This window comes from Macrosteles quadrilineatus, unplaced genomic scaffold (genome assembly GCF_028750875.1).
Source record: "Macrosteles quadrilineatus isolate MER2022 unplaced genomic scaffold, UCM_ALF_1.0 Scaffold_1__1_contigs__length_201487025, whole genome shotgun sequence".
Classification (NCBI taxonomy): domain Eukaryota; kingdom Metazoa; phylum Arthropoda; class Insecta; order Hemiptera; family Cicadellidae; genus Macrosteles; species Macrosteles quadrilineatus.
In genome coordinates, this window is record NW_026542594.1 from 188,136,700 (window position 1) to 188,149,374 (window position 12,675).

General features: G+C 34.3%; 1 protein-coding gene across 1 annotated transcript in view; it reads left to right on the top strand.

Annotated features, from left to right (window-relative positions):
- LOC128992233 (uncharacterized) overlaps positions 1-12,675 on the top strand; it is a 33,841-nt gene that overhangs the window by 4,802 nt on the left and 16,364 nt on the right. Inside the window, exons 3-4 of the mRNA XM_054415710.1 lie at positions 4,173-4,283; positions 10,359-10,437. Of these exons, the coding sequence (XP_054271685.1) occupies positions 4,173-4,283; positions 10,359-10,437 (190 nt within the window). The remainder of the gene's footprint in view (positions 1-4,172; positions 4,284-10,358; positions 10,438-12,675) is intronic.

Genomic DNA, 12,675 nt, shown 5'->3' on the forward strand with positions numbered 1-12,675 from the left:
GCTATCATCATGAAAATGTTAAGCCCAATGCGTCCAGTAGTTTATGCGTGATTGAGCAACACACAAACTCACAAACTTTCAGATTTATAATATTAGTAAGATTAATGAAGAATTGTTCAAGCCAGGGTTTGCAATCAAGAACCGATGTTACAACAAAACCTCGGACTATTTCCTGTGGTTTCATTAGCTTAGCTATAAGTAATTGACTAGTTAAGTTTGTTTTACATTTGTGTTCGTTTCGTGGAATTATACTGTTAATACTGTTCAATGAAATGGCGACCATGCATAGTAGGTATTTTAAGCCAAGTATGAATGGAGATGAGTGTAGGATGAGTGGCGCGATCTTGTAGTCTTGTTAGTGACTGAGGCCAACATTCCTTAGACACAGCTGTTAATTAATAGCCCATACAGCTAATGGCAACTAAGGGACCTATAGTTTATAGTGGAATCCGAACCACATTTTCCTTGGTATATACGAATTGGTCTAATTATCAGGATAGTACTGCGGATAGTCGTAGTACTCACTCGTGCGGACGTTAATCCACACCAGGGAGTATCGAATTGCATAAGTAACATAGCTTCTCGGTAGGATAACTTTATACTTGCTACTTGCATCCCTATTTTTCTCTAACTAAAACATACTGTTTAGTACTTTTATCATATAATGACTCATATTGTGTTCTTTAATTTAACAACCATTCTGAGACCGAGACCCAACTTATAACCGTTAAATCACATACTGTTTTATTGACTTGCCACGTCTAAAAAAACTGACTTATGTTATTTTTGTCTAGCCGTAGTTTGTAAATACCTTACTATAAATAGTTTTATAAGGAAAACTTTATAATTTTAATAATGTAAGTTTGTACCATGACTTAGCTAATGCAATATGTATTGTCAATTTTAGCTAAATAAAATGATTTGATTTGATTTGACTTGCACTTTTTTATGTAGGCCCACCATCTCCTACATTTTGTCTACGGCTTAGTTCAATCTCAAAGAATGATTTTGGACCCCCTTTATTTTAAAACCACGCAGTAAATCACCGCATTTCTTTTCTGTGAGTAAAATTAACATAGAATCCTCACCAAATTGCAAAAGCTGGAGTATTAAAATGCATTGGTGACGTTTGAGAGCGCTGTTTACTAGATGTTTCTCTTTCATCTATGGTAGATTATATTATACGATTTTTGCTTTACTTTATGTTTATAATACTGTTACAAACAATGGTTATAAAAAAATGGTAAATTCGGCAAAAATGTCACTGCTTTACTATAATCGTTTTCATGCTCTAAAAATCCCTCAAATAACATACACTTCCGATAATGAACTTGAAACGATGGCAGAAACAAAAAAAATAGTACACAATCATAAACAAAGTAACGCACACTCCAAATCGGACAGAAAGATTATCTAATGCATGTATGTTGAATCTAAAAGCGAGAATGTTTAATGGCTTGACGAAATGTGGTTGTTAATTTTACTGGCTCGCGTCCTGGTTTAATTGTTGTCAATTTTGTAACGTCTGTGACGTGTTTCGATGCTGCGATCGTAGAAAGGCTTGCTGCTGTTTAGCGAACGCCGCTGCCAGGCTATTTCAGACACTGTGGTCTCACACACGCGCATGCACTCGCACACTCGCACTCGTCCATTCATCAAAATACGAGAGTAGAGGGAGGGATCAAGAGGAAATTCAGAAATTGCATAAGGAAACATGTAAACAAAGCGTTCACCTCAAATTTCAAAAGAAATACTTTTTCTTCTCCCATCGTAGAATCGATTTTTTCACTGACTTATTTCAGCTAGCAAAACATGATAGCGTGTGTTTGGAACAGCAAATACTAAATTTAAAATATGGGTGAAAAAATAGGGATAAATTTTTAAAAATAATCAAAAGAAATTGATAAATGTTTAAAAATAATATATCGTTATTAGAGCGTCAAATACATTGCGCAATAGTTGTAATGAATCCGATGATAGCTAATCCGACATAGCCTAGTTAAAATCTTCAAGCAATATTCTAAGAAGTGTTTTTGTAAGTAAATTTAATATTCACCACATTATTATAAAGTTTAACTTAAACATATAACTTATCCGTTTTAAGTGTTACAACAGTAAACTAGCTATCTAAAACAGCTTCACGTTGATTAATCCGTTAACACAATTTAAATTGCTATTTAAATTTAGATCTACTTTGAAATTCAGAACAATTTCAACCTTCCTTATGTGAATTAAACAAACACATGCCACAAGTAATAAGAACTCCTACGTAGATGCCACAAAGTTTACATAACACGTTACTAACCGAAGGCGTGTCTTTAAATTATGCAGAAACAATTCAGTGACATCCTGTCGTTTCTTCGGTTTTGCATATTTTCATATTGGACGGATAGTTATTTTTTGCATAGTGATAGTACGTAACACCGTTAATACGTAATTTTGAGAAGTGAAACCTCACCAACCGGGCTTGTAGCTTACAAATTTACAATTTACCAGAACAATAAAACACATTTTAATTTAAATATTGACAAAAATATTACAGAGAAAGAAACAGATTCATTCTGTAGAAATCGGCTTTAAGGGATGTTTAATCCTTTGTTTTGGCGATGAGAAGATATTGATTTAAAGTACGAAATTATGAGAGTTAAATAGAGTTTAAATAACCGATATCTTCGTTAAATGAATATAAATAAGTCCACATTGAATCTAAGTAAAGACCGCTCACAACCGTTGTAACCACATCATGGAAATAAAAAAATATTTCTTTTTACTCATCCATCTGTTATATTTATGAATAGTAAGCTGATGTTAAATTTAAATTTATTTACATTCTCAATTGTATTTTAAAAACACACAACCAAAATTCCCTCATCTATCAATTCTATTTAATTACTTAAGTACAAAACTCACACCTTATTGACAACGTACTTTTTACTCCATGGAAATAACGGTCAATTTTCTACCAGTTATAGTGTTAACCATGAAGCCAAGCAATGTAGTCGGATGATTCATACAGTGCCTGCCTACGTCTGTTGCATACATATGTTAATGTTCTGTCGTCTGCTAGCTACCTGACAGAGTTAAGCGTTAGTGACCATTAGCGTAGAGATGTATAGTCAATGTTAGTACTTAGCATATTTTTTAATGTAGGAAATGATCAAACAAAATACCTTTTTTATGAAACTATTCAAATTTTCTCCTGGCATTTCCTTAAGACCTTTTCGGGCTTGCGGTATAGAAAGAACACGATATGACTAATTTTATAAACGATACATTCTGGGGGAATACCAAGAGTGTACAAAAGAAAATATTACTGCACCAAAGACGTTCAAAGACTACCGGTGTTGTATAGGTAGTGCCAGTCACAGACTTTGGAATGCCAACAATTGCAGTAAGGAATGTCAATTACTAGGACGTCTTTGGAATACTATTCACCTACTTCCTGTTCCGCCCGCTGACGTTGCATTTGATTTGCGAAGACAACTACGAGAAATAACAAAGGAGAAGTATACTACAAAACATTACACAGTTAACCCCCATTTGGCTAAGACGCTAGTCTTTAACCTCTGGTAAAACTGGAAAATGTACGCAAATTATGTAAAGGATCAAAACCAGGGAATTTAGCATAACGATATCAATGACAGCTTTCCTTTGGTTCTGTTCCAACATAGTGTAGTAAGGAATTCGATCACGGGAAATGATCACATTGTCACCCTACTTGCATAAAACCCTTGCAATTTAAAAAATTTTCCATTGCCAATACTTTTGAAATAATGCCTAGTGTTATAAAACAAAAAGTACAAATTGACTAACACATCAAACGCCGAAATGGCAAAGTAACAACAATCAAGTAGCAATTAAATTTTATAGAACTACAACGGCACTTTTAGATTTAGAGTTCTACTCTCAGTTGGTCAACATCCCCTGTGTAAGCAATGCGGTATTCGGGGCATTCCGTTGCTGGCGATTCCCCAACAAATATTCCTTGAAAATGCAAATAGTACGAGGGAGTATTTGTAGTACGCGGAGGTAAAATAGTACGTGGGGTCAGTGACGTCCTTCGGAGAATTCACGCATAGTTTCGACGGCGTGGCATTCGATATTTTACAGAATGTCTTGGGAATTAGGAAATATTTTGTGGAAATGAATTTTAAAATAGGGATTTTGTGTAGATGGCGGGCGGAGAGCTTCGCCGCAGCTACACCCAGATGGACTTCTCCCTCAACAGAGTGAACATCAGACACCCGATGCCGCAGTTCTTCCACCAACAGCCCAACTTGCAGGTGAGGTCGCTCGAAATCGAGCAAAATATACAAAAAATTACACTCCCCGTCACACTTTTCAATTTTTCATGTGAGTGCATAACGGAAATTAAATTTAAAAAACGTTTTGAAACTTATGTACTCTACTGTTGTTACTGTTCAATTACAAGATGATAAAAACACAACTTAAAAGATGGAATGTGGAGATCGATTTCGATTGGACACTCCAGTCATACCCAAAAGGCGTACAGACATATTTTTATTTATTTACTATTTATTATCACACTACTGTAACTAAAATCGAGCAAAATAGAGTAGACAAAAAATTACACTCCCCGACACAATTTTCAATTTTTCATGTGAGTGCATAACGGAAATTAAATTTAAATAAACGTTTTGAAACTTATGTACTCTTGTACTGTTGTTACTGTTCAATTACAATATGATAAAAACACAACTTAACAGATGGAATGTGGTGATCGATTTCGATTGGACACTCCAGTGATACCCAAAAGGCGGACAGACGAATTTTTATTTATTTACCGTTTAATATCAAACGATCACAGTAATTGTGATGATAAGAAATTGTTTAGCGAAGCCATTCAACAAAGGAATACAATGAGTAACTCTTATACCAGCCATGTGTAAAGTCTAACCAATAATTAAATCAGGTCTGATAAAAAGGCAAAATCGGATGGAGTTTTTTGACATTTACAGAAATTTAGTTTATTTTCCAAACCTCAACCTCGGCTACGCCTTGATCGAAAAAATACACTTAAGGACCAAGTTATGAAATATATACTATTTTAACTTTTGCAAAATAAACTAGTAAGTGAAAAGTGACAATTAACAAAATCGTTCGGATAAAATTAAAATTCGTCTTCCACACTATTCTATATATTTTAACATTTTACATACTACAGAGTATGGTGTGGATTTATGTGATAGTGTAATCGAATGTTGAAATGCGCTAATAGTAAAATAAAATGTTTTCCTTGGCCAATGGTTAATTTTGCATGTCGAATATAATTCACTGTCGAAGCTATAAGACGCCCGAGCCGGAAGGAAGTGGAGGAACCGCGTGAAAGACAGGAAGTTTAGAGATTGTGGGATAAAACTTGTGGGAATGGTATCAATTATAACATTGTAGACTGTTGTATTGACAGAAAGTGGAAATCACTTTATTAGGTGAAGCAAATAGTTGTGTGGCTGTATTTAGGTGTTTCGGAATTTCACCTACCCTGGATTTAAATTAAATTGTTTATTCTGGAGCAGGAGAATGGGTCTTTTATTGCATGCTAAAGTTAGGTATGATAACAGGGTGTAGGAATCAAGAGATGTGTAATTTCTATGGATCTACTTGTACTACTACTTAATTAAATTGTATAGTAAAACATACATGAATATTTAAGGGTTTATAGTCTACATTCTGAAAGAAAATCTTGTGTTTAGTTCTGCGAAAAGTCAATAAATGATGGTACAAGTTCTGGGCTTAGCCAAAATAGTGAAAATTTTTAAATGTTAAGTTGTGTCTGGATAGGTGGTAAATATAAATCGGACGCAGTGTTATTATTTTGTTATATTTGATGCACGGAGTAAACGTATTTTAACTATTTTATTCATCATTGCCTCCAGGATTGATTTTTTAAGGACAAAAAAATAGTATAACATACCGTATTACGTCATCAATCCTATTTTTTCATCAATCAAATTAGGATGGCGTAAAGATATGTAAACCTATTTTAATATTGATTAACTATTTATAAAATCCCATCAACACGAATGTAGAATGCAACGATTATAGAAAGAGGAAGATAAAATAAGAGCTGTGGAAAATCATAGGACATCTAATTTGCATTTTCCAAAAGTGTATCAGTGAATGTAGGCCTACATAGGTACTGTATTAGCATAGAGTAAAAATCAAAAGGTACTTTACAGAGTAACGAATTTAAGGCTACGTTGAATAAATTTTGAATGCACACCGGAATGTTGTCACCAAAGAACGCTTTGTATGGTTTCCCTCCCCCTCCCCCCTCCCATCTGTGATCTTCTTATACCTTATACATCATTACTGTCACAATATACAGGATAACTGGATCGATATCAACACTAAACGATACGGAATTATACAACTATACAACGGTAAAATATTAGTATACTTCTGTTTTAAAAAAAACTTGCGCAGTAGGCGAATGTGAGGTTGATTTATTGTAATACAGTAATAAACATGCCCGAAATAAAAAGGAAATGCATACTTCCTGTGTATTTATGAGTAACAGTATGTTCGATAAGTATTTTTTAACAACCCCTATTATAAATATAAAAAAAAATTGCCAAAAGATTACACCTATTTTTCAATGGATTGTACCAGTGTATTTAAGGTAATAATCAGTGAAGGATGAGTGTGGATTGAATGAGATCGTATTATTTATAACTCACTAATTTAATTATATTTCCAAATTTGGCTTTGTAATGAACAGTTTAGTCAATTTACTAGCTAGACGACTTCCTTACCTTTAATTTGACATAAAAATTATATTTATAGGACAATCGCAAAGAGACGTAACAATGAAGTTAACATTAGTTTTGGGACTAAGATTCAAGATGGCAATCACTGATACCATTTGGATTGCAGTTATGCGGAAAATAAAAATGACGTGACCGCAGTCTATTGCAACAGATACAATATGACGATGTCATTCATACACATTGATAAGATAAAACCGTACGCTGTCCCACCATGTCTTTTAATCTAATTAGTTTGTACTTTTAAGTTTTTAATTATGTGTATGTCGCCAAAATAGAAATTCCATTGAACATTAAAATACAAATTTTATATTAAATACAACTCTTTATTGTTTGTTTATAATAGGATAGATGTCTGTATGTTTAACATATAGGCCATCCATGTGGGAAAAATATAGAAATTTCTTTTATTTAATTTTTATAAAGGATTTTTTTACCTCATTACGGTTCTTTAAACCTCTAAGATCTAATCACTCATATTATGTAAAGGCAATTCTTGGCTTATATTTGGTTTTTGACTGTCCATCTGTTGATATTTTCAAAATGTTTTAATATATATTTTAGTGGGTTGGTCAAAGCAAAAATAAATACAACCACAGTTTGTAACATCCAGCCGCATTTACCCGTTAAAGTCTCTACAATTAAAAAAGCACTTGTATTTCAATAAGAAAACTAACATTACTCTTCAGTTTAAAATACCAATGTTTCAGGTAAATATTATTAACGTTTGGTTAGGCCGCCTTCGTATTTTTTACAATTAATTAGTTTGACCTTTTGATATGTTTCTAATCCTATTTTTTTTCGTTGCAGCACCGTATTTTATTTGGTTCACTAGTTGTAGCGGCATGGACAAAAATAATTAAGCTTTTTTTGCCTTTTTGTCTATGGCAGCGAGCTTCAAGTAAAGGGATCATGGCTGTTTTTCATTGGTAGGCCTATCGAAGGATGCGCATGCGCTAAGGTGGCTATTTGAACTACCCGCTGGCCGCTAGGCGCGCTCACCTAACCTAACCTTTCTCTTCCTAATTATTCTTCTCGCTTGACACTTCTATTCTGAAATGAAATGAAATGAAATGAAATGAAATGAAATGAAATGAAATAATATTTTATTTCCCATTAATTATTTACAGACAAGTACATTGTATTTTTTTCTTTTCTTAAATATGAAACAGCAAAATATTACTAACTAGATAACAAAACAAAAATTATATACTGTAGAAATAAGTAAATAAAAGTGTTAAAAAAAAATACATTCTATTTCTAGTGTTCTAGTCTTCATCTTGGCGAGCCTAAAGTGCGGTAGTGTCGGTAGTATAAACACAGTAGTGCCTTTCGCGTTTTTTATTCGTTCGTTGTGATGGGTTCATTGGTGAGTAGTACTATTAAACTTAGTTTTTATTAGTCACATAGTCTTCACCTAAGTGAGGCCTCAATAGATCTTATAGGTTATTACCGCTACTTTATTGGTTGATTTATAATATTTTTCACTGATATAGCATGATATATTTGAACATAGTTGTATTTGTTCAAAACAATTTCCCAAACTAGGATATGTTATTTATAAAAATGATGTAAACTATTGTAGCCTAGTTACAGGTAGGCCTAATCTGAACAAGTAGAAGTAGGCCTAATAGGCTAGTTTCTAAAGGCGAGGGTTAAATAGACCAAATCAGTCCCTAAAATCGGTCGATTTAGAATATATTAACTGCTTGATCATCAGCACCTTGCTGTTTATTAGAAGTTAGTCATTTATTAATTAGATATTCGAAATGTTCTTGGGCTATGGTTAACATTATATTAGGCCTTTCGGCAAGCTATCCTTTTTCTTATTCTCCTTGATAGTTTTCCCTCGCAAATACACCCATCTGCCACAGCCTTCTTCATCTCTTTTCCGGCGCGGATTCTTTTTGAACTACCTACCGACCGGCCGCTAGTGCTTTGGCAGCTTTTTCGACAGCTCTATACAATTTAGTATTTACTTTAGTGCGATTGTTTTTGGTGAGTAGGATTATTTAATTGTTTTACATAGATTCCCATAGAACGTAACACAATATTATAAATCTAATTAGAGTATGTTTTATCTATGGTAGTAGTGTAGAAGTCTTTTAGTCACGTAGGGTAGTCTTCACTTAGGAGAGGCCCCAATAGATCTTAGGTTACCGGTACTTTATTGCTTGATTTAGAATATTAATTTTGATAGTGATATATTTGAACATCGTAGTTTAATTTGTTATCTAAACACTTCAAGTATGAAGGCCTAAGCACAGACATTCCATTGTCTGTGGCCTAAGTTTAATAGTTTCTACGTGAGACTCCAATAGATAGATAGGGTCTAGTACATTATCTGTATCTGTAGGCCTACTTTATTGGTTGATTTAGAATAAAAACAACTGTTAGATCATATATCGGAACCTTTCCGTTTGCGCGAAGTTTAGTGATTAGCCTAATTAGGCTATTTTAGTAGGCCTATAGTATCCGAAAAGTTTTTAGCCTAGGTTAAACAGTAAATTTGTTGGCCTTTGCATTTACCTAACCCGGGTCGGCAAGTCGGTTTGCCGTTTGCCCGCGACTTTCTTCCCATGCGTGGGATAATTTCCCACGCAAATAAAACGACTGCCACAGCCATCTTGATCTCTTTTCCGTCGGTGATTAATTTATCTTAAGTCACAGATAATAATGTTTAACTTAACTAGTTAGTAATAATTTAATTATAACGATTATAGTATTCCTATATATGTAAACTCTATTTAAGCATTGCCGTACATAACCTAAATGGTTGTAGGCCTACAGTAGTTTGAGAAAAACCCGTATTATACATTAGCCTCAGTATAATTGCGGGCAAATCAAGCATACCGTAAAGGCAATAACAATTAAGTTAAATGTAACAATTTGCATGTAACAATTTGTTGCCAGTGGTGCTTATAAAAAATTATTATTTTATAAGTAAAATAGGCCTGTGCCACATAAGCCTACACTATAAGTTGAAGAGTTGTGATTTTACAGAAGAGCTCAGTTCAGAATTGTTCATAGGCTAAAATGTTGTAAAGGATGTATCTTACCTTCATATGCTTCCCTTATTTTGTAACATGTGTTCACTGAGCCCTGACAACATATTTTACTGTGTGAAGTTGTTCAAACCCCTGTACTGGGGGGTCCGGGGTGCCTCCCCCAGAAAACTGTTGAAAATTAGACGTCTGTAAACCTTTGTTTTTAGAATAATTTAGAGACATATAAAAGATATTGTAAAAAATCACGTTTCAAAGTAAAGGGGGGGGGGTTAAACCCCTAAACCCCCCCCTGGATACGCCACTGCATTCGCTATTATTGAATAACTTAGACCTATCTCGGTCATCTTGAGGCTACCTAAAGTTACCTAATTGTATTTCACAAAACATGATCCTAATGGATCATCAGTTGCTACTAATTACTAGTTTAGTTTTATGAAGTTTATTGTATATTGAATAAGGTTTATTCCACAAAAATAATCAATTGCATATTTTCACAAAGTTTATCTCTGATTGAAAGATGATTTATCTGTGATTTTTAACTGGATATCACAAAATGTTTCAGATCCGAGATCCAAGACGGAGGTTTAGCCAAATGCCTAGTAACAAGAAACACCCCACCCTGGAAGTGTATCGGCCCCCAAGTAAGCATATAGTATGTAGAAACAGTGCCTTCTGAAGTTAGACTATAAGTTTGCCTTACGAGGCAGTATGCCTTGGTGCAAACATTATTTTGGAGGAAATGCAAAGCGATACCGGATGAAGTCAAGGTAGAGGAATGAAGGTTTTTTTATGCCTGTCCCACTTGCCACTAACTGGGTAGGCCTAAACCTGTGCCCTTGACTAGGTGCAAGAGCTTTTGCCCTATAGTAGCGTTTGGTTCATCATCTGCAGGGCCCTTCTCCTAACCCCAAGTTTATTGCAATCTGGAGATGGAGAATACCGTTACTTTGTAATAATATTTAGAATGGTACCTCAGCTTTTGAGTAATATGTTAAATAGTTCTATTATTTTAGTCACCTATCACGTCCAAGTCAAGCGTTAACTGCTGGTCGTCGTTAATAGGAAGACTCAGCCTTATTCACTCACTTGTACGAACAGTTCAGGCGAAAATACTAATATAACAGTTTTCTCAATAATCTATTACCAATGTTCTAGTTATTATATCCTATGCTAATGGAAGACGCAATCAATGCGATGGTTATTTAATTCTTTCGTTTAAAAAGTTCAGATGACATTACTAAAATAATAGACTATTCCCAGTTATCTATTACCGGGACATTAGGTGACACTTCAGCAATAGTATTATTTATTCTATTGGGCCCATGTTAAAAATCACACACCTCTATCACAATTCAGAATATGATATATTTTATAGTCTTTTTGGACTGGTTGCAAAGTCGATATCCTGTTTGTCAAGACGTATCTCCAAATACCCTGCATCTTGACCTCATCAGAACTACGGGTTGAACCTTTGGCTTTCTTTGCAGGCCTTTCGCATTTCTCTCGAGAGTGGCGTGACCATTGCACCTCTAGGGCGCTTGGCCACCTTCCGGACCCTCTGTTGGGCCTTATGTTCCTCCCTCCTCTGGTCTTTAGGGCTTTTTCATTTTCCTACTGCACCATTAGAGAACAGGGTTAGCTTTCTATGAGCTAACTTCTGAAATTTTGGAGATGCAACCTCAAGAGTTGGGACAAGATTTGGATCTCGTATGATTTAAGTTCCCGAGAGCCGAGCGTTAGGAAGTTTCATGAAGTACACCGGCAACCAAAGGTCGTGGTACCACTTACCATCTTGCCGTCTTACCACTTACCGTCTTGTGAGCTAACAGTATATGTGTAAATATAAAAATGTTGAAGTGTTATTAAACATATTTTTTATTTACTTGATAATAGATTGTAATGCAGGCATAAAATCGGACTTAGCCAGCGTGCTAACGATTCAAAACTACAGGTGTATAAACAGGAATGAACCATGGAACTTCTCTATGAAAACTAAATATGATTTTATGATAAAGTTTGGGTGGTTTATTACATCATCAACATTGAATTCAAAGTTCAACTTCAGTTTTTGGTCTCGCCCGAAAGTCAGTACATATACTCGAATCTCGAATCACTCTTCGATAAGTTTTTAATTGTTTTTGCAATAATTTGTAGGTACAGGAATGACTGTGTCAGCATACTCACACATACTCCCATTCCCTTGTCAAAAACACTTATAATGGGTATGCAGGGGGAATTTCATTACAATCTGTCGAGCGGTTTCGGAGTCCATAACATTCAAATATATATACATACAAACTTCCTCTTTTATAAATATAGATGCAGGGGGAATAATGTGATATTTGATAGGTAAAATATGAAAATATTCAGCAACTTACTGATTCTGTAATTTTTATATTGTTGGGGTTGTTTGTGTACTATTTTATTAAGAGTTAAAAGGACCATACCATGGTAAATTTTAAACAGCCGTTCATGTGAAAATTTGGATTTTTTGTTATTTTATGACTTTTTATGGGTAGATCGCCATTAAAATCCTAAGTTTTAAAAACACAATCACTGATAAACACTGAACATTTTATATATATTTTATCGGATGACGGTTAAATGTGTCGGGAAAGTGTTTTAAATTTGCCCTAGTAATTTTGCATTATCCATACAGTACTGATATTCAAATTTAACTTATTATTAATTTTTTCTCAAGATTACTGAGAGAGTCTTTCAGGTACTGTAATATAAAAAAAACATCGTTTTCACTATGTTTAGTTTAGAAAAAGATTTGCACTTCTTATATTAGGATATGTTTCTGTCTGACACTATGCATGAACATAATGCATTAGGCTTCAATGAGGAAACTGGAAATTCAAGTTGATTTTAATTTG